At 41.2% G+C, this 27880-nt stretch overlaps 1 protein-coding gene across 5 annotated transcripts; it reads left to right on the top strand.

Moving 5' to 3' along the window:
- Window positions 1-665: 665 nt before the first annotated feature.
- Window positions 666-26612, top strand: arhgap44a (Rho GTPase activating protein 44a). 5 transcript variants are annotated; one of them, XM_085271412.1, is made up of 23 exons: window positions 666-990; window positions 10879-10918; window positions 11600-11719; window positions 11799-11875; window positions 12030-12141; window positions 12275-12351; window positions 12459-12573; window positions 12756-12824; window positions 13431-13512; window positions 13769-13896; window positions 14038-14149; window positions 14588-14669; window positions 14843-14923; window positions 15410-15523; window positions 15618-15709; window positions 16543-16726; window positions 17571-17588; window positions 17697-17885; window positions 19025-19537; window positions 21116-21261; window positions 21371-21772; window positions 22422-22473; window positions 23497-23636. In XM_085271412.1, the coding sequence occupies exons 1-22, from the start codon at window positions 938-940 to the stop codon at window positions 22427-22429; spliced, it is 2814 nt and encodes a 937-aa protein (XP_085127538.1). In that variant the 5' UTR covers window positions 666-937; the 3' UTR covers window positions 22430-22473; window positions 23497-23636. The 5 variants fall into 5 exon arrangements, with proteins under 5 accessions (XP_085127538.1, XP_085127535.1, XP_085127537.1 ...); XM_085271409.1 differs by lacking the exon at window positions 22422-22473 and having other exon boundaries at window positions 23497-26612; XM_085271411.1 differs by having other exon boundaries at window positions 22422-23637.
- The last annotated feature ends 1268 nt before the right edge of the window (window positions 26613-27880 follow it).

Genomic DNA, 27880 nt, shown 5'->3' on the forward strand with positions numbered 1-27880 from the left:
TGTGTTATTCTTAGTGTCATTAAAAATTACATTATGAGCACAAGAACTTCAGTCAAAGTTTCGTATTTTTCACGTAATAATTAACTTTTCCCCCTTAATATTATAACTTAATACTACATGTGCCATGTAGTTACATTGCACTGGCAAACAAATGACACTAGATGGGGATGTTGTGCAAATGCAACAAAAGGGTGAATTGGCAATGTATTGGCACATAATGGACATTAGATGGGGTTGTGGCCAAGGCTGACTTACAGTAATTGAGCTATTAGTGGAGGTTTGAGTGCACGTTTCCTTATTGAAACTCCTGTAGCAGCTTAATTTGCCATAAGGGTAAAAATAAAAATACAAATGAATAGTAAAATTTTCTCAATCAATCAACCAATCAATCAGTAATTAACTGGGCTTCCCTTCACGCTTTCAGTGGACCAGTATAGGCAACCACTGATATCTACAGAAACACACACACACACACACACACACACACACACACACACACATAAGAAATAAATACAAAAATGCAAAAATGAATACACATTTGATCCGTTTAAGCCTAATAGCTCACAGGAACCGGCAAGAATAGAGTCTTTATTCAAGAGTCAGCCATAGATACACTACATTTCCCACACTGCATTGCTGCGCAGCCGCTACTTGTCACTGCTGTCGCTCCCTGCCTGTGTGTACGCGCGGTGGACTGGTCCAGCATCCCTGCGCAGGCAATGGAGCAAATATAGATGTGCAAAAAATATACATATATCTATCAATTGAAAATATGTAATCGTGGAATACTTCTTCGGCGCTGGCAGCTTGCGATGAGGGAAAGGGGGGGAATGGGAGATTGGAATTTGTGCTGCACCTCTGTGGAGGATGGAGATATGTATTGTGAGAAGTAATGCGGAATATTTCCCCTCGTAGGTGCTAACAGAGAAAATACAAGATGAAGAAGCAATTCAATCGGATGCGACAGCTCGCCAACCAAACGGTGGGAAGGTAAGGAAACCGTTTCCGTGCGCTATTGTCGCGACTGGCCAAGTCAAAGAGAGGAGAACCCCCCTGCATGGCCCCAGAAGGATGCGAATCGGATGAATGCAAACAGACTTTCATTCTTTAATTTGCCCCTTTTTTCCCCTTTTTGCGCTTTTTGCTTATTTACTGAAGTATATTGTATACCTCATGTTCAAAACGCCCTAAGTGTTCTATGCGTAATACCAACTGGAATAGGCTACCGCATAGGCAGCGTGTAGGCGCATTGCCACAGTAGCTCCAACCTGCCCACGGAAATATGTTAAATATAGAAAATCACAGCGACATGGACCATTCAAATAGTGACGACCCAATTTTTATGACAGAGTATCATCGGTGGAGTTTGACAAATATGGCATTGCCAAGTTATGTCGTGATTAAAATAGACTCCTGTCACCGAACCTGTCGATAGGTAAACGTGATGCAGACGGATGCAGTGTGGGCTGCGACGTGAGGGGAAAATGAGAAAAAGGCGCAATGTTTTTATTACGCAGTGATATCAGCTGTGAGGAGGGAAGCACCTCTTAGGCGTGAGTTATCCACTCCGTGAATTCCTGAAGGTCGTGATCACGCCTCCCTGATGCGCTTCTGGAATGATATGTGTCAGTTTAAATGGACGGTTTTCCATTCCACTGAACGTGCTAAAACTAAATTAGGGGTTTCTGAAGACAGATTTCCACCTCTGTCCTCACCGTCCAATCTTTTCATGTTCTTGCTCTGCTTCTGAATGGTTCTGAAATCCGGTGACATTTTACACCGATCCAGTGGGCTTATCAGTCTTCCCCCACCCTCTGTGTTCAGGGAAAGCAGCTTGTCAAGCAGCGCTGGGCCAGAAGGTGTTCTCTGCCCAGCAGGGGGGTGGGAGGGGAGGTGGGGGATTAGGACCAGGAGGTGTGTCTGTCATTATTATTATTATTATTATGCGGAGGGGCACACATTGCAGGCTGTGTTGGTGCTATCATTTTTGTTTTCCCCATAGGTCATACTGCTTTTTCTAGCCTCAGTCTTTTTTATCATCATTTCTTCTAGTGACTCATTAGAGTGTTTGTGTGTGTGGGTGTGATTCTGGATATGTGTGTGGGCAAGCAGGTTGGAGGACTTCAGATGGCCACAGAAGATATGGCACTTTTCCTTTTATGCATGTGTACGTGCACATATACAGCTTATTTAATGCAGATGGTCCAAGTGGTGCTAGTGTAAGTAGAAAATTAGCTCATTTCTGGGGCTGTCTAAGTTGGTCTGTTTGTACCACAGTGATAATGAGGAACATAACTCTCCCCGGACAGCCCTGCTGGGCTCTTAATAATAACAGTGGTCCATAACAAGAACTGCCACTCTCAAACCATAGTCAGAGATTTGATCTTTGGATCAAGAAGTAATGGATCTGACCCTGTGGTGACCTTGAACAGTGTCAAACACTGGCTATGCCAATGGAGATAGATCACTATCTATCTGGAAAAACCAAATCTAGCAACTAATGACCCGATCATGCTGGTTTGACGATCATGTTTTGTTTGTTTTGAGGTTTCTTTCGCTAGAAAAGAGCAGGTGTCTCCATTCAGTAACTATGTCTGTATTTCTCCACCACTTATAATTTGAAGGATTTTAAGAGGTGTATAGAGGTGCTGAAGCATGGTTCATTTGGAGAGCTAAATTTAAACAGCTCTTATTAAGATTAAACCGCGTAACATAAATGTTTCTTGATATTACCACCAATAAAGTAAACACGTATGCTGTATGCATACACTATGTGTGGATCCAGGTGTTCTGCACCTACATGCCTTAGAGTGTTAGTGTCGGACAGTGGGAAAAATGTGTACATATCACAAATGTGCAGATTTATTGGACTTTTACAAGCATTTATACAAGAAACAGTCTTATCATGCCAATGTCATTTTGCTGCTCTTCCTTGCACACTGCTCTTGCAGAAGATATACTATTATATAGTGCATTAAGTAAAATGGACTTGATTTAGCTTTACCCCTGAGCTGTCTTTTAATTCCGCTGGTTTTGTCCTGTGAGTAATGCAGGGCTCCTATAGGAAAGAATAAAGTGCCAAAACAGTGAAAACAGGCTTCATATTAACTGTTCTGCTGACTCAAGCTTTAACCATCCTCAGACTGGAGCAGGGTTTCTCTGTGGGTATGGCCTTTGGTCCCCCTGAAACTCAGTGCTCTCTTTAGATTTGATAATACCAGTGACAGGTCCTGTTACTAAGAATATGTAGAGTTACATTTTATCATTTAGAAACAAGATTTAATAATAAAATTATGCTTTAGTTTATTTATTGTAGGTTTCTTTATTAAGAATAGACTCATAACTCATATCTTTTTAATAACTGTTTTTTACTATATCTGCTCGTCTTTTTGTCTTGTATTGGCATTTGTAATGGCAAGTCTATAATGAAGGTCTTCTTTTAGCTGGGGGTTGGTGTTCAGGTGTGCTGTGTCAGCATCCCTCTGGCTCTCCAAGGCGGCTGCTGCTGCTGCTTCTGCTTCTGCTGCAGCTTGCCTGGGTGAGACCCATGTCATGTGATCACCAGCTTGACCAATTACCTCTGTGGAGCAAAAGGGTGTGCAGCCATGCATACTTTAGTGCTAACAGAAATGTGTTTTGGTACAGCAGGAGAGACCAGTATTATAAATATTATTTTTGGACATTAACCTTTAATTGAGATTTTAGTCTCCGTGAAAACTCTCCTGTACTTTAGTGTTTGCGTTTGTCTAAAAAAAGACATTCTAATTTTTTGGTGTCCTTACAGGAAGCAAGCAAAAGATTATATTGGTTCATCCAGCTCCCACCCTTCATTTCTCTTGACCTATTTCTCTATTCCCAACTCACTGTCCTATGTAGGTCTAGGACAGACTGTTAAAAAGATTCTATGATTCAAGACTGTAAGAATATGATTTCCTGCACAGTAACATTTACATATAGATACAAAAAAAAAACCCAGGACTATCTCATTCCCTAACACACCCACATTCCATCTTTGCACTCTGCTTCTGCCACCTTTGTGGTGTTCGCAAATACCTCTATGATAGATGCATTCTTCTTACTTGTGCCTTCTAGCTCACCAATCCACAATGCAATTATCTGAAAATGGCAGTCATTTGTGGGCTGCTTTCTCTTTCATGCATTGTCTCTTACTCGGTTTCTATCTCTTTTCTGACGCAGTAGGCGAATGAATTATTGTTAAGCACGCAGGTGGCCGATTTACAGATTGTGGATGTGGAAAATGTCCACATTTTTTGAAGGTTTCAGTCCCGTTATATCTGGTGTAACACTAACACAGAATTTCATAAAAAATAACATCATATCAACAGTCAAACATGGTGGTGGTCAAACAGTGTGATGCTCTGGGGCTGCTTTGCTGCTTTAGGAAATGGTCGACTTGATGTAATTGATGGAACCATGAATTCTGCTGTCGACCAGAATATCCTGAAGTTAAATGTCTGGTCATTAGTTCATACCCTGAAGCTCAAGCACACTCGGCTTATGTAGCAGGACAATCTAAAACACACCAGGAAGTCCACATTTGAAAGGTTTTTGAGTGACCTAATCGAAGTTTAGTACTAATATTAGGTTGAGATATAAGCTTAAACAAGCTGTCCACGCTTAAAATCCCTCCAATGTGGCTGAGTTAAAACAATTCTGCAAAGAAGAGTGGGCCATCATTCCTCCACAGTGATGTGAAAGACTCATTGCCAGTTATTAGAAACGCGTGATTGCAGTTCTTGCTGCCAAGAGTGGTGCAACAAGTTATTATGATTAGGGCTCATATTATTGTTTTACACAGGATCAGGTAGGTATGGATAAGTTGTTGTCGTTTTTTCCTTAATAAATGAAATCATCATATAAAACAATGCATTTTGTATTTACTTGAGTTATGTTGGGTTTTTCTACTATTGAAATTTGTTTGATTATCTAAAACATCTAAGTGTGACAAATATGCACAAAATAAATAAGCAATGAAGCAAATACTTTCTCACTGCACTGTATAAAGTAGAGAGAGGAAGGGGCAGAAACAGCATTGAGCACTAATATGTAGCTGACCATATTAACACTGAAAACAAATTACTGTTAGAATAAGAAGTAGGTGTCTGTGCTTGTTTTTAAATTCAGTGCAAGATTAACACATTCACACCTCTTGGTGAGAATGTGTGCCAGGCTCTAAAAGGGCATATGGTCGCTGACAGGTAACTTGTTGCATGAAAATGCAGCGTCCCCCACCTCTCAGCTCTCTGTTCCTCCTCTTAGCCTTGATTCTCTGGGTTGGAACCATAGAAATCTTGGAGCAAGTTGCATTCACAATCTGATTCACTGCTGTTATTGTCTTTTTTGTAATCATTTCTAGCTGAACATGGAACGACATTATGGTGTTATGAATTATTATGAAGCCATCAACAGTCAGAAGTGAATCATTATGTGTGCGCTAGATCATGCGAGAGCCGTTGCTAAATAAGTGTAACCCTCCCATATCCCCATCAGTGCCTTTCAGAGACAGCATACTACAGGGTATGGTAGAGATAAAGAGCCTTTGTCAAGGGGCCATTTTGGCCATCAAAAGAGAGATGATGTAATATCAGAGAGAAGCGCTGTTTCTCCCTCTCCATGTCACTCGTGTTGATTCATTCAAAAGACTAACCTCTTAAAGAGCCCCTGTACTAAAGATCAACTAAAAAACTCGGTACTGATTTTTTATTTTTTTTTTGTTTTTTTTTTAAAGAACAAACAACAAAACTTGCAACATTTTGAAGGAGATTGATTAATCCCATCAGATCCAGATTCTCCTGTGGAGTTTTATTTTCGTTTTGTCCCTATTGACCTGGCTCCTGTACAAGTGATCATGTACACAGCAGGGTGGCAAATAGAAGAACTCACATGATAATAATGGTGTCACAGAAATTCTGCAATATATCACAAGACAATCTTCTCTGATACATAATGAGATCTGTGTAACTGAAGTAATTTGCCCTAAATTGGTAAAAAGAAAAAAAAAGAAAAAAAAAAGAAAAAAAAAGAAATAGGGATTGTGTATTTATTCACTGCGCTTTAATGTCAGTGTGAGCGTGTGTGTGTGTGTGTGTAATGTCATTATTGTTCATTCCAGTAATGTGTCAGTTGAGCTAATTAGAGATCTGATTCGCTTTCCACCACCATCCACCATTTTCCTCTTGTGAATATCTTCTTCTTCATTTAAGTTTCCATTCGCATTACCCTCATTTATCTGAGAGGCCTCCCCCCACAAAAACCCGTAAAATAGCAAGTCAAAATGTCAGGGAAGCTGTTTAACTGTTTAACAGCGACTCAATAACTGGATTGCAAGAGAAAGCAGTAGAATAGCATTGCTGCATCAATATTTTGACGTGACATGTCAAAGTATTAGGGTTGACCCAGGCTGTTGCTCATGATATCATCTCCAACAGGGATGCAGAGAATGAATCACTAAAGGCTAAATTTATGATGATACCACTGTACATAAAGTTCTCTGGTATATAATTCTTAGTACTAAACTGCTATAAATGAACTGGACAAGCTTGGCATTGTTAAAAAGAAAAACGAGACGGGTGACTCCCTTTAAGCATGCTCACTTCCGTCCATTCAAGAATGTCAATAGGCTCAGAACAGGAAGCACTGATCTACTAATAACAACTTCCTGTTTTATTTACCTCTTTTTCCCCTTTGCTTTTTCCCCTTTGCTGTTTAATCATTCTCCAGCTCCTTTTTTTTTGTGCACAGCAAATATAGTCGTTCCTTTGCTTTGGTTGCCTAGAAACGTTCATTTAGTATTAGCTGTTTCATCACATTCGTTTGACTCTGCCAGCGCACATGTTACATTTCCCAGAATGGTGAAGAAATTTATAGCTTTAACAAAAAAGGTGGCAAAAAAAAGGTTTCATTTCTAAGTAAAGGATTGTTTTGACCTTTGCTGCTTTGTCGTAGTTTATTGTTTGCTTGCATTTGAAGTCATTTAGCTGCTGTGTGTGTGTGTGTGTGTGTGTGTGTGTGTGTGTGTGTGTGTGTGTGTGTGTGTGTGTGTGTGTGTGTGTGTGTGTCTTTCGGAAGATGACAAGTGTAAAAACACAGTTAAGCCACATTGTTGCGCGCCTTTTTGTCGAAATTATTCAGCGCACCATGAATAAAGTTATTAGAGATAACTCAGTGCTTGTGTTTCCAGTGAAACATTAGCTACTGAACACTGCAGGCTCTCACTCTCTCTTTCATTCACTCCTTCTCTGGACGCATGTGTGTGTGTATATGTGCATGCCTGTGTGCATGTATGTGCTCACAGTTGCATACCTGACAGAACTGTGACCTAGTTTAGTGGACAACTACAGTAAGTGGGTTTTTCTGTTTTAGTAACCCCGTATCCCATCGCCTGCCCCGCCTCATCGTTTGGGTAGAAACCAACTGGGCCTTTAGATGCACGATGCAGGTCTAGAGAAAACAAAAAGCAATCAGTGGAGAAATATTCACGGAGCATCTCAAGCATAAACACCATTGTGGGTTTTTGTGTGTGTCATTGCTTGTGTGTATGTATATAACTGACTGTGGATCTCATGCCAGCGCTCCAGGGTGTGCAATGCCCCGCTGAGGCCCAGGGCCACCATTCTGCTCCACTACCCTCCCCTAGCAGTACAAGACCTAGCATCCAGTGTAGCTCTTCCAGGCCTCAGAGTAGGGGCCTTTGTTAGCCATGCTAGCAGTGTGAGCAAACCAGATAATGACCTTTTTTTTCCTTTTTGTCCTGCTGAATCTCAGACAAACTGAAAGTCAGCAACAGCCAGCAATTGGCTCGCTACCAATACAATATGTTCTAGACAGCGGCTGCTTCTTTATTCGCATTTTGATTATGTCAGCATGGATTATTTATGCTTTCATAAACCATGCTCAGTGCTGGGGGGCTAACGATGCAGCTGTCCAACATTGACACAGCTTGAGATAAAAATATATAGATGCAAGCTAACATTTTAACTGCAACTTAACAGAAATACAACGAATTATAATCTCTGAAACCTTACAAATATGTCCTAAACAGACCTTACCTAGACTTTTATTCAGGTCAGCTCTTTGCTAATGTTCCTCCCAGATGTAGAAAAAGTTTGTCATTCTGGCAGCTGATCATCTTGCGCAAATATTGTGTCAACTCATTTATCTTCCTCCGCTCTCTGGGATCGTTCATGTTTGCATTGCTCCGATTTGAAGTCCTTTTCACCAGTGTTACATTTTGCATGCAAGACTGTAATAAATGTCTGCAATTTGAACATTACTTCATTAACCTGCATATTTTTAGATGACTGTGCACGTGTTTGTATTGAGTCATCACCAGTTCCAGGTAAAGGAATGCCTGCATAGTGGCAGATGGTTGGCATAAACCTGGCAACGTCTCCCTTTCCCTCCATGAGCATACCACCTGCGAGGTTGCCAACTCTCCCACGTCTTTATTTTCCTCCCAGGTCTCACTTTGCACGATATTTGCTGAGAAGAACATCTCTCCTCACCTCTAAGCTGTCCCTGAAGCTAGACTTACATCAGGTTCGGTAGGGCCAAGAAACTTCAGTACCCCCCAGTTTTCATGCCTCGACAATGCTGCTTTTTCTCTGCATCTTCGCAGCAAGATTATGTGCGATGCTGCTTTCCTAAGAGGAAATGCCACTCTCTGAAAACAAACAAACTCATAGAACAAGACAGCGCTGCCTTTGAAGATAGGCTCCAATCTGTTTGATGTCTAGGTCATAATAGCCACACCGCTTGCGGTCCTTGAGGATGCTAGATGTCTATGATTTAAATTGTTATTGCCTCCTTTTAAACAACAAATCCAGTCAGCTGATCAGCCTGCAATAGACAGTGGCAGTGACAATGCAGAGCAACTACCTACTTTCAGTACATAATACAGTCTTGCATGGGAGGTTGTTTCATAAACCATGGCATTTCAGAGTTTTTTTGTCTGGTGGAGTGTTCAGCAGAACGGTGCCAAACTTTAGTGTGCTGCTTGGGTTATTTTTGTCCTCCCTTTGTCATGTAATCTGCAATCTGCGATCGCAGTTATCCTTATAAATCACGCCAGAAATCTCTTGCTTTGCTATCTTTCTGTCGCTCTCTCTTAGACATGCACACACACATTTCCTGTATTTTGCCTCCTAGCTCATTGAGTAGAGCAGTTTTCCGAGAGGCTGGCTGTGATTAGATCCACTGGTACATGATTTGACCCAGTTCCCATGGCTCCATGCTCACTTTTTTTTTCTCTGAGGCTGGAGATGCTAATGTCTCAATAGTTCAGCTTTCTGTTATTGGTAATGTGTAAACAACTGTGTGTCAACATTAGACACTTTTTAGTCATTTCATACTTTGCCTCTTTTTAGCAACAGTTTTAGAGAGCTGTTATGTTGCCTGTTTGATAACATACATGAAAACAGCATTTTGGTAATATGCTTCTGAATTATTTCCCCTGGCTCGTGACAATTATTGCACAAACCAAGGTCCTTTATATAATTTGCTTTGCCAAGATAAATTCAGATTCATTATTTGCGGTTGGCATGGGCATAGTCTGGGCACAATCACAGGAAGAGGCTGTGTGTACAGGAAGGGAAGTCCCAAGTAACTGTGTTCTGCTGGGGATCTGAAAATGCCTCATTTTAGGAGGTCAGATGGTCTGCCCGATCCCTGTTTCTTGGCAGAAAGCATATGTTAACCTCCACATTAGGTATTCCTTATATATTGCATGCATTAAAGTTTGGTTGGTGTCAGATTCTGTAATAGTTTACCACAAAAAAGAAAATGTACAATAAAATTGTTCTTAGGAGACAAGTGGCTATTCTGTCTTTTCTTATAGGATCATAAACGGCATGTTAAGCTATATGGAAAATGTCCTTGCTGACTAAAGTCATAAAATGAAAGCTGATTGAACTGAGCTGACACCATGTATTTGTAAAATCCAGTGGTTTGCTCTTTTCTGAACTAATGGCTCTTTCACTTCTCCGGATGAGTAGCTTTATCTGCTTCATCTGCTCTGCAGCCCTTTCCTTCAGTCTTTGGCTCAATCCCCATCTGCTGGATTTTTAGTAGGATGTGATGCAGTGGGAATTAACACATTTGAATCGGCGGCTTTAATGTGCTGTTGTTATGCATTGTTGAAGATGATAACTTAAAGAGACACTTGCATTCTTACACAAACTCACCCACTTACACCAAAGAGGCAGGTGTGCATGCGGCCTATAAATTTTGGAGCATTGCCACATTGGTAAATGAGCCTTCTATACCCACAGCATTTTGAGAACGACACGCAAGAATTGTAAAATGTGTTAAATTATTCAAAACTAAACTGGCATGTCATCAAGAACTTAAAAAGGTAGCATGTCTGATGTTATTTCTCCTGTGTGAATCAGAAACTGTGTGATTGTGGCAGCTGTTCTGTGTGTATATGGAAGCACCAAGATGCCGCCTACCCAATGAAGAGCATACCAAAGCTTCGTAATTCTTTGTGCGCATTGTGCAATAATTCCTTTCATTTGTTTTCATCAGAAAACAAAAAATAACATAAAATAATACAAGGAAGAGAGAAGCCGAATACTTTAAACCATGGGTTAGTTTCCCAATGAGAAAGTTTGCTTCTCTTTCTTGAATGCAGTGTTTAATATATGAAATTTAATAAGCTCTGCATAGGAAAGATGATGAATGAACATTTTCCAAGAATTTCTGCTATCTTGCAGTAATGTTTTATTGGTCTAGAATTGATTCCCATATCTTTCCCTACATACTGATAAAATTGCCACATGCAATCATGTTTCTGTGGATTTAAGAATATGAAAGAAAACGTATTAATATATATGTTTGTTTGTTTTTTTATCTTTACAGAGCAGAAAAAACAGAGGTGTTGAGCGAAGACCTTCTACAGGTGAGCTGTAGATGTGTATGGGAGCTGTGATGTCAGATGTGTATATATGTGCACCTGTGAACAGCAGTGAATTATTAGTAGTCTGTAATAAATTGATAATGATTATTAAACATCAAAAATAATGTCCGTCAAAATCACCACATGGTACATTGGGAACAATGTACTTTAATTGCTATATATTCTGTACTTTTTTTAAAGTGCACTTGAGTCACAGTTCTGCCAGCTTTCCAAAGTGTTTTTTATTTGTATTTTTTCTTTGGACATTGGCTGCTTTTTCAATTATTTTCAGTCAAATCCTCAAACATGACCATTTTCAGAGGATTTCTTTTTTTGCTTCTTTGTTTTCCTCCCATCATGCCCAATCGGTCAGGGCTGAGGGCTGCCCTTTTATTATTTTGACACAGAACAGAACAAAAACCAGCCAAAATTCAAAGAAGAGCTCTAAATGTCCTTCAAGAAGCCCAGAGAACTATTCCTGAAGACTAATTGAAGAAATGGCAAGAAAGCTTGCCTTTTTTCAATCCTTTTTTAAAATATCACAGGTTTACTGTCAGTATGTACCGTGAAGAGAGAGCAGGTGCTGATTCATGATGCTGCGTTAGAGCTGACAGTTATGTTGCATCTGTGAGGATACATGTGTGCATGTAAGCACATTCACCTGCTCTGCGTGTGCTTTCCCAGGTGGAGAAACGCCTAGATCTGGTCAAGCAGGTGTCACACAGCACTCACAAAAAACTGAATGCCTGCCTGCAGGGTCAGCAGGGGACTGATATGGAGAAGAGATCTGTAAAGTCACCTTCTGTGAGTACGGGCGTCAGTCCTGCTGGCAACTGTTGAAGTTTACAGAAGTGCGTGTAACATTTTTTCTATGTACCGTCAGAAAAAATTACCGCTTACCATCCTGGCACAATGCATGGAAGAAGGGGCTGCAGTGTTGGGGGAAGACTCTCTCCTGGGGTTAGTGACTACTAATACGCCTGTGCTTAACTCACACACACACAGAGTCATCTTTAATTACAGATTTGGCAGCTGAATTCTTCTCTGTCCTTATTATCCTTGTGTTTAATTGTATTTGATTGCTTATGACTTTGTGCTTGGCTTTTACCAACAGAAAAATGCTGAAGCTCTGTGGGGAGACAGAGGAGAAGCTCGCCCAGGAACTCATTCAGTTTGAGTACCAGATAGAGAGAGATGTGGTGGAGCCTCTTTATATCCTTGCGGAGGTGAGCAGATAGTGTTATTTTAATGTACCAGTTAAAAGTTGCATTTTGGTGTTTTTATTTCCATTGCTATTAGCAGAAACAAAGTATAATGAGTTGACTGTTTTCATATTAACTCCTTGGATTTTTTTTTCAGGTGGACATTCCTAATATCCAGAAACAGAGGAAGCACTTAGCTAAACTTGTCCTGGACATGGACTCAGCACGAACAAGGTGAACAGTGTTCAAACAGTGAGGCTAAAACCTGCTGTGGTTAGTGTATTGCTAAAATAAAAACTTGGAATGTCTAAAGCAGGGGCGACTGCTTCATTTACCCACAGATATCAACAGTCATCCAAGTCATCCAGTCACCCCAGCACTCTGCAGCCCGGTGCCAAGTCTGAGTCCCTAAGAGAGGAGATGGAGGAGACAGCCAATCGGATGGAAATTTGCAGAGTGAGTCAACGATCAGAGCTACGTGTATATCATGCCTTCATCCAGCTACTTTTGCCCTCCTCTTTGATTTATAACACTTGCACATGAATCAGACACAAATAGGCCACAGTCATGGAATGATATTAAAGTTCTATCTATGATGTTAGTGAGATTATTTCCTTAAGACGATTTTTCTTTTTCAGGATCAGTTGTCAGCAGATATGTACAATTTCATGGCCAAAGAAATAGACTATGCAAACTACTTCCAGACGGTAAGTCAAATATGTCATCAAATTGGCAAATTGTTTTGTTTTTTGTCTTTTGGTGTAAGAGTTCATTTACACCAACAACATTAAATATGGGAGCTACACAACTGCTTCATATCATGTAGGTCCCACTCATGTTGTCACTTCTAACCTGTTGGGGTATGGACAGGACATGTGGCATTAAAACTTGATATTTTGGCTCCTTTGTGATCAGGCCTTCTCTGGCATATCCAGATTAGGATTCTAAGAGGCTCGGTTAGGTCAACGCCTTGGTGTCTTTGTTGTGTCAATTAAAACCATGTCCGAGCGGGTTTGTTATTTGGCGGTGAGCATTGCCCTACTGGTTGAAGCCACTGCCTTCAGGGCATGTCATTGCCTGAATTGGTGGGTGTGGTTGGTGCGCAGCGATGAGTACTATGTGTCAGTGAATGAATGAATAAGACGATGAGTGTTGCTGTCTTAACCTGCCGGACATTTTAACGTTGCGGCTGATAAGAATCAGATTTTTTTTGCGTTTAAGCACAAGCTGTAGTAAACACTGAAGATGACTTTAAAATCATAATTGTTTGGTGCATTATCTTATATTTTATTTCCCCCTGCTCTCCTCTGTAGCTGATAGAAACGCAGGCAGAATATCACAGGAAGTCATTAGAGATTCTTCATAGTGTCCTACCCCAGATTAAAGCTCACCAAGGTGAGTCATGCATTGTGTCAAGAGCTATGTGTGTGTTTGTGTTGAGATCTGCTCCATTTCTGTACCCGAAGGAATACCAAGATGATCAGTAAAGAATACACTAATAGGCCTGGCATGTTACATAACAACATAATTAAGGAACAGTTATGCACCTTGATATTTAATTAATGGTTAATTTACAATTGCTAGACAAAAGACATGATGCATAGGGTTGTTTTTATCCACGTGTGATTCTGGGCACTGTTTGGTATTGCAGAGGCGTGGGTGGAGAAGCCGTCGTATGGCAAGTCCCTGGAGGAACACCTGACTATAAGTGGGAGAGAGATTGCCTTCCCCATCGAAGCCTGTGTCACCATGTTGCTAGAGTGCGGCATGCAAGAGGAGGTAGAAGAAACGCTCATATACATGAATCACTTGTCCATAATTAACATTTAATGGAAATATTCAAAATCTGCGTTGTGTTCCTGCTTAGATGTGTTAGATATGATAATTACACATCACGTGTTTCCTGTGTGGGGGCTGTAGGGCCTCTTTAGAGTGGCTCCATCAGCCTCCAAGCTGAAGAAGCTGAAAGCGTCCCTGGACTGTGGAGTTCTTGATGTGCAGGAGTACTCCTCCGATCCACACGCCATCGCAGGTGATCTACGCCCACATAAATGCATTGTTCAAAGCACATTTCCATAACAACAATCCCAACTCTCTGTAATTGTTAGAGGCTAAATTGTAAACAGCCAATTATTTTCACTCCATGATCAAAAGTTCATTTGTAAAAAGCTGAAGTGTTTGCAGTCTTTTTTTGGACATAATGCACTTTGCAAATGTGGTTCTTTGGAAAATGTCTTCCTCTGCGTTATCTTCCCAAGAGCTTTCTCTTCAGATATTGCTGTTCATTTCACAGATTAGCATGAAATCTGTGTTGAGCTGTCTGACTTTGGCAGATGCACTAGCTATGAGGGCCTGCTAGAGGGGAGTAGAGATATGGAGCATGGGCTCGCCAGTAGAGAGAAAACAACCCTCCACTTCTTTCAAAGAGCTGACCAGTTTTTACGCTGTCCTTGTTTTTTTAATCCCACAGGGGCCCTGAAATCATACCTTCGTGAGCTCCCAGATCCACTGATGACCACTGAACTTTATGATGAATGGATTCAAGCCTCCAAGTGAGTTGCTGTACTCTTAAGAGTATTTTCTCAAATTGTGCCATTGGCAGTGATTAAAAATAGAAACCAGTTCAGCGTGTTAGTACAGGGCCCCTAACTGTCAAAAAGAAAAATGATGAAATTTATAAAGAAGTAGAGCAACAGTAAACCGTAATAACTTTATATTTCCTCAGCATTCAAGACATTGACAAGAGACTACAGGCGTTGATGGCAACATGTGAAAAACTCCCCACAGACAACTTAAACAATTTCAGGTCAGTTTCTTTCCCTGATTTTCTGCCCATTGATTTGCAGGATTGCACATGTTTCAGTGTAGCCTTACTATCATAAACAAAACATTAGGAGATCAAAAACCGGGAAAGTATGTAGAAACAAAACTGGACCACATCCAAGTGAAAATCCGGGTGAAATCCTTTCAATCCTACAAATATCTACTCAACTTGTGCCACCTACAGGAAATAATATTAACAGCAGGATCAGCAACTTTAGAAGTACAAGAATCACTGACAAGAAAATTACTGTAATGTCTTTGCAGTACTCGTAGTTGTACCTCCTGCAGGCAATAACTCATGCTGTTTTACAGTCTTATTTACTGCCTGCAGGTGGCACGTCTAATATTGCTGCTATTATTTTTTTTTTACTTTATAATCAGTAAATGGTACAAGCAGACATGTCACATCTAACCAAAAACAGTGGGTTATACTTTTAAAATGCACAGTTAATTTTATCCAATCCTACAGATATTTGATCAAATTCTTAGCCAAGCTGAGTGAGTATCAGGATGCTAACAAGATGACTCCTGGTAACATGGCTATTGTCCTTGGACCAAACTTGCTCTGGACACACAATGAACCGTATGTATTCTTAAAGCAACTAATAATTTTATTCTTTGGATTTAAACCAACGATTGAGTGACTCTGCTATAGCTCACTTGTCTGCTCTATCCAGGAACATGACAGAGATGATGACGACCGTGTCCCTACAGATTGTTGGCATCATCGAGCCAATCATTCAGCATGCTGACTGGTTCTTCCCTGGAGGTGGGGATTACACACTATGTATGTAAAATTGTAACTGCGCTGGGCATCTTATCTGTTTTCTTGTTTAAATTATATCATTGTAAGTAACAATTAGGGGATTTGAGATGATAAAAACATTGCCCAGAACAAAAAAGTGTTTAGCTTTATTCAAATGGACATAGTTTTGCATGTCATAATCATGCAAACATCTCAAAAATCATATGGTTGCATGGCTATTCTCCCCAGCCTGATAATACAAGACAATAATGATACAAACAAACACCATACAGCAATACAGCAAACTGACTAACCCAATAAAAAACATACATAAACATACTTAACAATGGACAAGACACTATGAACCCTTAACAAAGGTAATGCCTGTTTTTTGTCACGCTTCAGAAATAAAAGAACCACTGATGTTTCATATTTCTGTATGTTGAAGGGACTGCAAGAAACTCACTCTGGTGATATTTAAATGTATACATCTTTTTTTTTTTTTCATTTTTGTGGATTTGAACAGCAGCACCTGGTTGGTGTATCAACTACTATTATACATTGATTCACAGCACAGTGCAATGCTGATGTTGCAGCATGTGACTTAAATTGAAGATTAACTGTTATTGATTGGATGTTCTCTGTAGACTTTCATATGCTAAAAAAGCATTAAAATGTCATTTTAGTACTGTATTTGTTGCATAGCTTAATCTTAATTTTATTATAGTTATTTCAGTTCTTCATACTAACTGTGGGTTTTTTTGGAGTAATTGTGTGCACTCAAAACGCACACAATTCTAAACATTACTGTAAGTATAATAGACTACATGCTGATGGTGTGTCTGCTTCTGCCTCAGAGATTGAGTTCAACTTGACAGGCAGCTATGGAAGCCCGATCCACACCAACCACAACTCCAACTACAGCTCTATGCCCTCACCAGACATGGACCAATCCGATCGCAAGCAGCAGCACGATCAGAGCCGACGCCCACTGAGTGTCGCCACTGACAACATGATGCTGGAGTTTTACAAGAAAGATGGGTATGATGCCAAGTGCTCACTTCTGCTACCCACCTCTCACTCTCCTTCAGTCTCTCTCTTTCCACCCACGCCTCTTCTCAGGCAACAGATACTGAATTCTTATATTTGAGGAGAGCAGCGTTTGCACATTAAGATCCTCCGATCTAAAGTTTTCATTCGGATGAGTCAGAAGCCTTCATAAGCAGCACAGAAATCAGTTTCTTGTTAAATATCTTATCTCACCGTAATATATACAGGTGTATCTTTAATTATCAGGATTCATCAAGAGAAGCCTGAAAACTGCCCTCATTTAAATACGTAGGGCTGAATAAGTTTGAATGGCATGGTCTCTATGGCAACAGGTTTCTGATGGAGAGCTGCTAGGTTTTTTTCTTCAAGAGGAAATATTTCTCCAATCCCATCCTCCCACACCCAACTCCTCGTTCACAGTCTGGATTGCACGTCACCTGGCATGACTCATTCACTGAGACGGTGGAATATCACTGGAGAAATTAGAACCAACACCTTGAACAAAACACCCCAATCAAGTGAATACAAAGGATGTAACACTAAAGGCATCAATCTAAATTTGTTTAAGCAACTATTCAATGTGGGGGAGAAGCCTGAGCTTTTCTTAGACTATAAAGGTTTAATTGGAAGAAATAACCCTCTAAATGGCATTCAGCAGATTAGCACATACTGGTTATATGACCTGACTTTCTCTCTGAATCCCTTTACTGTTCCCTCTACTCATCTCCCTGCCATAATCATTGCTTCATATCAAATATTAAACATTTTGTGACCCTTGTCTGCATTACTTATGACCTCATGTCACTTTTGCCTCTCTTCTCCCTTACTAACGCAGCATTAGGAAGATACAAAGGTATTGTATCATTCCTTCTTCCCACGACTTCTTTCCTTACTATCCCCACTTGCCTCACATGAGTTTTGCTGATGTCACACATGAGTCTGTACATGTTTTTGTCTCCAGTATGGGCGTCAGGGTTATGGATACCTCCTGGGTGTCTCGTAAGGGTTCATCCACCCTGGCGCGTAAGGCTTCCTCCACTCCTCCAGGCATGCAAGGCCCCGGCTCCCCTGCAGACACACTCATCCCCGAGCAGCCCGGAGAGCTTGCCATCTCTCCGTCTGCCACACCTCCACTTGGAGAAAGGGTTTGGTAAGTCACCGTGGAGACCCTGGCCCTCGCTTCTCCATGCATCCACCCGTGTTCGTTTTTATTGTCATCACCATCATTACCATCATCTTGCACTGGTTCTTGGCCGTGTTAACCATGCTTCCATTCATATGCAATGCTTCCATCTTTTTTTTGGAGTATCTCCCTCAACATGTTCATGTCGCATTCTGTTCTGAATTTGTTTTCAGACATCACACATTCTTAGAGTTGTCCTTGTGTCCATTTGTCAGGTCACTGTGGGTAAAATTTGCCAAAAAAAAAGCCCATTTCTTTTCAAATCTGAAGGATTTTAGTCCTAATACTGTATAAACAAGTTTTGTTTATCTACGTGACGCAAAGCTTCAACCTGCTAGTTGTTGCGTGCATGCTAATCTATCCAATATCCCATTGTTGTGGCTTGGCTTTCTCAGCTTTGGTCGTGAATTAGTTATTTTTCTGTTGACACGCAGACTGATTTCACAATTTCTTTGGTATCATTATCACAATTAAACACATGAGTAATCACCTCATGGTCACTGGCTCTGCCTATGTGGCAGACAAGAAATATTATGGCTTCTGGCTTGGCTGTCTTTCTCCCCCCCACCCCCATTTCCTGTGGCTCTTTCAGCCTTTGAAAGGGTTTTGTGTCTGTTTCACACTGCCCTGGGCTGACTGCAGGACCTGCGATACAAACAAGTCATATAGGATTAAGGCGGGTAGGGCTTCCATATCCAGCAGTGAGGAGAGTTTCAGTCATCAACTCAACTTGGTATTACTGAAAGCTGCAGACCAGCACTTTGGTTCCAGAGAAGGATCCTCACAGCTCTATGCAGTGTGCAGACACAAGGTGATCACAGAGGGAGTCCTACACACTGTATCATTTTTTCTTTCACAATGAAACTTAATTTTCTTTGCTATTTCTTTGTGCTTGTCTTTGTATTTGCAATAAGCTGACTGTGTACCCACTGCCCACCGCAAGATGCAGCACTTTTTTTTTGCCAACTGGTTTCGGCTTCGAACTGACTAACACACTAACACACCTTAATCATCCAAACAGCTTATCCTATATCGCTCCAGTGCGTTTCCCTGTTCAGTCAATAGAGCTGTTTCTTTTGTGCTGTCTATTCTCTTAATATCTACAGCTCAGACAACGTGTCGCTCAATCGGCCGGACACCTCTCATGCCCACCCGCCCCCAGGGGAGGACCGTCCACCCCCCCCTTACCCCACTTCTATGTGCCACACTGCCCCCCACCACTTCTATCCCAAACCCCCGCCCTGCGCTCGCCCTGTGGCACCAGGTCCAGAGTCCCAGCCGCCTGGCTCACCCCCACCCCCAATGCGCTGGTCTGGCTTCACTCCCCCTGTTCCTCCCCCTTCCTCCTCTTCTTCCTCCTCCTCCTCGTCACTTGACATCAATTCGAACCCCAAACCTAGCTGTCTTCACTTCCCCAAACACAGCCCGCCTGGTGACATGTCGCATGCCCCCCCACAAGACACTAATGCTTTGCCCCTCTACGTCAAAACCCCCTTGGTACTAACCCGTCATGACCAGAGCCTTGGCAACCCCCCTAGCCTCCCTTCATCCGTGCCCCCGCCCCCGCCGTGGGCTGCCTGCCCCTGTGCCAGAGAGAGAGGACCCCCCAGGCTGACTAGGTAAATACAACACACGCCTGGCCACTATGGATGCATCACAGAGTGGCAGCTGTATTTCTCCTTTAGCTCGCTGGCTCATATTTTTTCTTTTTTTCTTTTTTTATTACCTCTCCCATCAAATTGCATAGCTGAGATTCTGTAACACACAGGTTGTCTCAGGATGCCTGTCAGCTGGGTTGCCTAGCAACCAAGGATGTTACTGGCTTATATAGCGCTCAGTTTGTTGCTGTTATTGAGTAGATGATAAATACACAAGGAATGGCTTCGAACTAGAATAGAAATGTATTTATTGTCAAGTCTGCTGCAGTTTTTCTACTAACCAGCACACAGTACATGAAAAACCTCTTCGTTTTTTTTGAAGAATTTTAAGGATTTATGAGATTAGCAAAATGGGAACCCTAACAGTGCAGTACCTCCAGCTGGACCCAAAGTGCTGAGTTTTACAGTTTTGCCTCTGATAGTTTCTTGAGTCAGAAGTCTTTGGTGCTACTACCAAACAGGACGGTGTGAATCATTACACCAAATCTCTGTCTGTGGTCAGAACTTGTTTTTTTAACACTTTTCCTGTGATTTGGAAAGCTGATGACCTGTGGTTCCGAAGTCTGCTGAAGATGTACAACTAAAACGAATACCATTTAATTAGATGGCAACTTTAAATGGCACTTCTATAAGTGTGTTATTTTTTGTTTGTTTGTCTGTTTTTTTCTTACTTGTGGTGGTGGTGATGGTGGAGGGGGTGGGGGGGTATTCAAATGGGTCATGTAAAACAAAGTTTCTAAACCGTTTTTAAGCAATTATTTGTTATTGTTGTTCATGCAGTTTATTTAGAGTCACTCGACTTCGGTTCATTTATGTACTCAGTTAATACTTTGTCAGTCATATCTAGTTGCATGAAGTGTCTCTCATCTATTTTGAGTGTATTGTCACTGTCCAAAGACACATTCAATCCGTATTCACACCCTGTTGTTTACTAAATCTGGCAAACGTTCTGCAAGCCCAGGTGGAATTTTTCTGTTTGTTAATCACTCGTGAAAATGAATGTCACATCCCAGTAATTGAGTTTCTTAGCACATATATAGTCAATATACTGGTATTGCTCAATTATTTTTTGAAGTGTTTGTCTTATTTTTTTCTATAGTGTAGTGGTTTACACATTTGCCAAGCAACAGAGCCATGATTCCTTTTAAGAGGGAGACAGAAATCCTCCAGGGATGCATCAGGAAGGGCATCTGCTGTAAAAATCTGCCCAATCAAATATGTAGAGCTACCTGCTGTGGCAACCCCTTGTGAATAAGGAAACACCCAGAAGTAGCTTTTGTTGCAGGGGGATTGAAAGCATCTGCATCCATACAGAATATTGTGCACCAACTTTTTGTAAATCTATTAAAAAAATAACAAACAGGTGTTGAGATTTTGAACTGCTTTCCTTGAGATTAGAAAAATGTTATTAACAGTGGAAGCAGCCATGTATATGATGGTGATGATGGTGTAGTGACTGTAAATGTAGACTGCGATGAGTCCAAAACACTGTTTATATGTTTATATGTTCACATAATAATATATATCCATCCTTTTCAGTTCATTGAAGAGTAAAGAGCTTTCCCCTGTAATTGGACACAAAGCCATCCAGGTCGCAGGTCCAACAGTACCCCCCAGCAGTAGCCCTCAAAGCAGCAGCCAGTCTCCCCACTCCACAGAGCACAGTCCACACACCCTGCGCAAAGGTCAGGGCCTCAGTAATATGTGCTTTCATTGACATTGACATTGAAGTTTTAAACATGTCTTATTCGTATTTCCACAGGTAACTTTAATATGACTATGGTGTGTTAACAGGTTCCAAGAAGTTGGCTCCCGTGCCTCCTAAGGTCCCATACGGCCAGTCTGGAGGGATGTCTGACCAGTCCACAGGTCAGCCGTCACCAGTCAGCCTGTCCCCTACACCTCCTAGCACCCCTTCCCCTTATGGACTGGCATGTCCTCCAGGTCAAGTACCACCGTCCTCCCCTGGGCAGACCCCACTGGGTACACCCCACTCTCTTTCGTCCCCGCCTTCCCTGACGGGGACACTCACCAAGTCGCGGCCTGCCCCTAAGCCCAGGCAGAGACCCAGCCTGCCCCCTCCTCAGCCACCCATAGCCCCTCCGGGGCTAACTGGCCCACCTGTGGCCCCAGTCCCTCAGCCCATGGAGCAGGGCCTCCTGGATGGACTGTCTCCTGGGGAGAGCATGTCTACAGGTAAACATCAACCCTTGGCAACAACACCCCCACCGCCACCCCCACAGGTGGGGCTGCAGCGGCCCTCTCTCAGACTCGCTGTGGCTCTGTCCAATGGAGACGGTGGACGAGTGTAGGACTCTGTAGAACCTGTCACTGTAGACAAACCTTTCCCCTTTACTGACTGCTCCCAAACAAATGTCCGAATGAATACAAGTTGCCTTTTAGACACAGATGCCTGAGAATGATAAGAAAATGTAAATATTAGCATTTCTTGTGCTACTGTAGTAAGGAAATCTCTTGAACAATGTATTCATTGCTTGTGTTATGTGATGATGTTTCTGGGTAATGTGTGGAAACATCAGAGAAGCATAGCTCGTCCTGCTTGTATGAAAGTTGCCATTAGATTCATCATGTGCTCTCTGTTTATCTGTGTTACCCAGACCCCCACTTGGCAGAGGTAGGTCAGAGGCTTACACAGTTCACACCAGTCTAGCATCTCTTACTGGGTAGCAGGAGTGGAAACCTAGCCAGACAAACCCAACGATAAAGCTACAATATGATGTTCTCAAACTGAGGTGCTCTGTCAATATATATACACCAGTGATTTTGTCACTTTGTTATATTTATCATTCTCTTGTTCCCCCTGCTACTATTGTGTACTTTGCAGCTGTGTGAGGCCAGGGATTCAGTGTGGGCTAAGTGTGAGGGGGACTTTTAGGGTAAGCCAGACCGCCCCCGCCCCATATACTCCATCTCACTGCCTGGCCTCGTACCGTGGATGCCTCTGGGGTCTCCTGCAGCCTGCCTCAAACATACCTACCCTGTAATGCCCAATCATAATCCCCGTCCTTTTTTAGCAGGTTGGCTGTACTTTCCTTGCACTGTCTTCAACGAATAATGCATGGCTTAAGGACTTCCCAGAGTGCATCACACTGCGCTCACATTGCAGATGCCATTGCTTACAACGGTTTCATCTTAAAGCCCCTTTCCTTTTGTTCCCCATTCCCAGCCCTATGCTGGCAGACATCTCCAACGCCCCTGCCACTCGTATCAGGGGGGTCACAGGTAACCCCCACTCCTCCTTTGGCAGGTTCATCGCTTTTTATAACCTCTGCTTCCTCTTACTACACTGCCACACTCCATCTCATTCCGACACAGGAGTAGCCATCCGTCTCTGTTTGGATCTGCCGCTTCCATTAAATGGAGCAGCACGTAAGAGTATCTATATTCACAGCAAATACTAATTTCAGTCCTCTAGAGATCTCCATTCTTACTTTAAGCCCACTTGGTGTCTTGGTGCCATTTTCTTTCCAGAGAGTTCCACACACATCCTGTTGCCTCCTTGATGTTTATCTGTCCACTGTTGTAAACATGTAATTTGTCACTGTGCAGTCATTTTGACTTGTTATTGTATTTTATCTGACAGAATATCTGTTCTTCCTGTCTCAAAAGACACAAAAGGCAGCGACTCGCTACACTAGCCTCTACCAAGTTTATTGACATAATCAGCACCACACTGTAAAATGTGAAGCACACGTAATCTACTGATTCCTTCGATCATATGCCACTTACCATGAGTTCAGACTCAAAACAATTAATATTATTTCTGCTCTCTTTCATTTTTACACTCCATTTTCATTGTCATATTGCCCTCTCCTCCTCCTCTTCCTTTTCCCGGTGCTCATTATCACCATCCACACTATTCTGCTCACCATACTCACCTTTCCCATCCTCACCATTAGATATCTTCAATTATGAAATCCCTTCCATCAATGTCAATCTGGACAGCCTCATCGATGAGTTCAGCGGTGCCCCCTGCAGGAGGTCCATGGCAGTGACAGATCCAGAGGGGGATGGTGTGCCTGAGGAGGAGCCCCAGAGCACCACTCTATGACCTATCACCCATAGGCATCATTTCCAGAACCCCTATGGCTGTACATACTCTTTAACTGTCTTCGCCAAGGCCCGATGGAAAAACACTGGCCGCACCATTGCCAACCAGAAAATGAACCCTCCCTCACATCTGCTACAGGCTGCAAACAAACTGAACTTTTCCAACTGCTTGCTAGTAAATTAGTGTGACTACAACTACCAAAAGAAAAAAGAAAAAAAAAACACACCAAAATGCCATAGTGGAGGAACAGTTGCCTTTAGGAGGAAAGACTGGAATTTAGATGAGTATTGCATTAAAAAGATTTTTTTTTCTAATTTCTTTTTATAGCTTTGCTTTGTCGTTTAATGCAGTGGTCTGTATTTCTGTGTTTTCAAGTTTCTTTTTGCCTTATTAGAACATGCAATCAAATTGCAATATGATATTTGCAAGTTGTACAATATTTGGTTAGGGAAACTCAGAGCCTGACATGGTTTGGAGCAAAGCCCATCCTCAGGGTGAAACGGAAACACGGAGCGAGAGCGTAGTCTGATTTTATTGCTCACAGGGTATTCAAGCTTTGTGCACATTAGGAATATGCGGAGCCCCAGAGACAGGCTTTGCATGCCAGAGTAACATTTAACGTTGTTTTTCTTAGTGCCACTCCCCATTTTAAATTCCCCTCTTCTGTCGCAAGTACAGCTACAGTGCTCTGTCTGAAATTTACCTTTAGGTGAACTCACTTTAACTCACTTTATACCAGCACAGTAAGAGAAGAATGTTATTATGATTCAAGTTTTTGTACTTCTTGCATCCATTATTTATTTAGAAAGCACCACGACGTGTTTGCATGACAAGCCAATATCGATCGACCTGCTTCTTACCAAGGGCCTGAGAATGGCAGTGCTTTATTTTGTGCGAGTGTTACTGTTGTTGTTCACACCGAAAAGTAACTTTAGTTCCCACCCCAGTGCTGTAACAGTGAGTGATAACGGATGGATGACTACACTGCCTTTAGGTTCGTATGTCTTTCTCTTTTAACTTTGTTTCAAGTGCTTCAGGTTCAGTGACCTTTGACCCCTTGTGTAAATACAAAGACTGTACATAAACTGATGTATATAAGCTGAGAGGAAAACTATATGTAAAATGCATATCTTGAATATATAATAATGATATATGTGCTGATATTTATTGTGTAGAAAATGTAATGATTAAAAATTTGATGTTATTTTTGTCCCGACACACAATGAACAGGTTTACTGTAGAGTCATAATTTTTTCACTTTAACACCAGGTAACTATGATGCTGCAGCAGAAATGCAGAATGTTTTTTTCTGCTTAAAGAAAAAAAAATCAAATGTGGTCTTTCTAATTCTTCCTCTTAAGCTTTGACTTCAGGCATGCTAAAGGCCGAAGGAGTTGCACACAGATGCCATCTTCTCTTCTTTTTTGTTCGACTCAATGATTTGTTTGCACGGGCCATCTAATGAATTCATAATGAGGACACATTTATCCCCTAAACTGCTGTTGTTAGTAGTAAAATTGGCGCACGTTTAAATTTGAAATAATTGCCCTTTGCTGTTATTTTCAGACAATTAATGATACAAATTTATCATGTAACAGATGCTGCAGTGGTAGTATAATTTCCTTCAAATATTCCGAGTACAATAACGTTGTCAGTTAAAGTGCAATTACAGTGTTTACTCATCCACGAGAGTCCAAAAAGTGGTCAAAGTCACCTTTCCCGAACCTGCAGAAATAAGCCATTAATTTCATTTGAAAGCCTTTTTGATTATAATTATTATTATTTTATGTGTGAATTAATCTCTGCCAAAATTAATTATAGATTATTCTCACTCCAGAAGTAATCAACTGTATGCCTCAGTGTGTGTTCTCAATGGACTTTGTTTATGAAGATTTTAGTGATGTTGATTATATTGATAGTTGTGGTAATTGTATGACAATTGCAAGTGCCCTCACACCGGTTGTTATTTTGGAACTATAGACATAATTAATGTGTGCTAGAGGATTTAATTTTCTGTGCTGGATCCATACATTTATACAAGGAGGCAGGTTTGTTTCTGAATGTGACTGACTCAGATCTCATATAGCAGGCTACCTGATTTTGTAATACCTAACAGGACAAGTAAGAGTTAGCATTGGACAGAAGGTTGATTAGGGCCTTATGGCATGTATTGTTACCAGTACCGAGCAGCATAAATGTAACGTTTTTGTGAATCATTACTGGAACTTGGAGCCACTTAAAAGCATGCATATATAGGTGTAATTATTATGTCGCCAAACAAGGGAAAAAATCTGTACCCTTCCCCATAACACAAATCATAATTGTTTAAAAGAATTACGACAGTAAAGTAACAGCAGATTTCAAGTGCATATCCATCGGTTGCAACAAAGTTGCATAGGTTTATCATTTAACTTAAGTTGGCCTATATTTCCTAACTCACCTCATCATCAAGTATGTTGAAAAAGTAAAGCCCAGTTTGTTTGCATTATTTTGTGTGTGTGCATGTGTGTGCGTGCGTGCATGGGTGAGAGGGTGGCGTGAAAGAAAAGCAAAAAAAAAAAAAGTAAAATGTGAAAATGTGTTTCATGCATGCGCTTAGATAGTGTTTTGATAATCCATGTTTTCTGTCGATCACAATTTTCTTTATGGATTGTAAGAAGGACCATGAATAAACTCTAAGCCTGTAGATGGACTCTAGAGAATGTGGATCGTTAAGACAAATGGTCCTTTGTGGGTTTCAGAGCAATACGGTGGAGGAGTAGACGTTGTCTGTGGATGTACTGCCTCCTTCTGCTTTCACTACTAATGTACAAAAAAAACCTGCTGCTTGTCAAGCCCACCCGTCCCACCCCTTCCTCTGCTTAGCATATCAAGTGGAACACAGTATGTACTGTGAAGCCTACCTGCAATCCTTATCAGAATGTCAGAAAGAAATATATATATTAAACTCTACATTTTTAATAATCTCACCTGGTTAACGTGGGTTTTATTTGATATACGTCTTGTTATTTATAAAGTGAATATTTATAAAAGTTCCTTACCTAGTTACAATTTTAAGGTTCCTATTCAAGTTGTAATTGCAATTTGAGACACGTCCATGTTAGTTTTTCTACTTTTCAAGAGCATATTTCTCTACTACATTATTCTATTAGACCCCATGCAAAATTTTACATATGACAGAAACCATCTTTATTTCAGTAACAGCACATAAGAAAAAGCTGATGGTTAGCTTTTGCATTCTTTTAGCGTGCTAGCTATGCTAACATGTCGACTGCCACTCTCCAAGCTTCAATGTTATGGTCACTGATGTGCTAGCTAAGTTAACTAGTGCTAAATTTCAAACAAAGTAAACAATGTGATGCTAGTGGAAGTTATATTTTGGTTAAGTTCACTTTGTAATATTTTTTGTTGTTGTTCACATGATTGGGGTGATACTGATGGCTAATATTAGGCACCTGTTTGCCCGATGTTGGAGAGAGGAATAATGGGTTCTTATGTGTTTTTGTTCACATCAATGTCCCTTTTTCTGGTAAATGGACCGGTACTTGCATAGCACTTCTCTACTCAAACTGATCAGTCAAAGTGTTTTTTACTACAAGTTACATTTACCCAATTACACACATATACAAGCAATGTTCCCTCTAAGCTGCGCACGAGTGCAATTGCGCACAGAAAATCTGCGTTGCGCACACAAAAAAAAAAATCTAACCTGAATTTAAAGTAAAATTAATACTTTAACAATTCTGTTTTGCAGTGTTAGTCAGTAAGTGACTAGCTGCTCCTGTATGGGATTAGAACAATGCCACCTTATCCCATAGTCCAGCTAATAATGAGATTCACATTCGTATATATGCAGCTAATCAACGTCGTTGACAGGCTATGACAGCGTCCTTGTGTGCAGACACCGGGGTTTTAGCTAGCAAAGCGGCGTGGCTGATGTGGAGTGAAGCCACGTTAATCACAACGTGTACAACCATTGGAGATGTGAGCAGGACAGACGGAACAATTGACGGGAAAAGTGTGGACTTTATACCAGATTTTATATTGCGTTGATAGGCCACGTAAAACCGGAGTTATGATAAAAATATATGCAACGTTTGGTTTTCTTCCTGAATACTATCGTTGTTTATATTTACTGTGGGAAGAAACGGTAAAAACGGTGTTTTATAAGGAAAACCTCGAAAGCGCTCTCCGCCTTTGAGCAAAAACAAAACCAAAAAAACCCCAACCTT

Source organism: Mchenga conophoros, linkage group LG4 (assembly GCF_057382185.1).
Source record: "Mchenga conophoros isolate Kocher_MC1m ecotype Shallow Benthic linkage group LG4, M_conophoros_male_GT1.1, whole genome shotgun sequence".
Taxonomy (NCBI): domain Eukaryota; kingdom Metazoa; phylum Chordata; class Actinopteri; order Cichliformes; family Cichlidae; genus Mchenga; species Mchenga conophoros.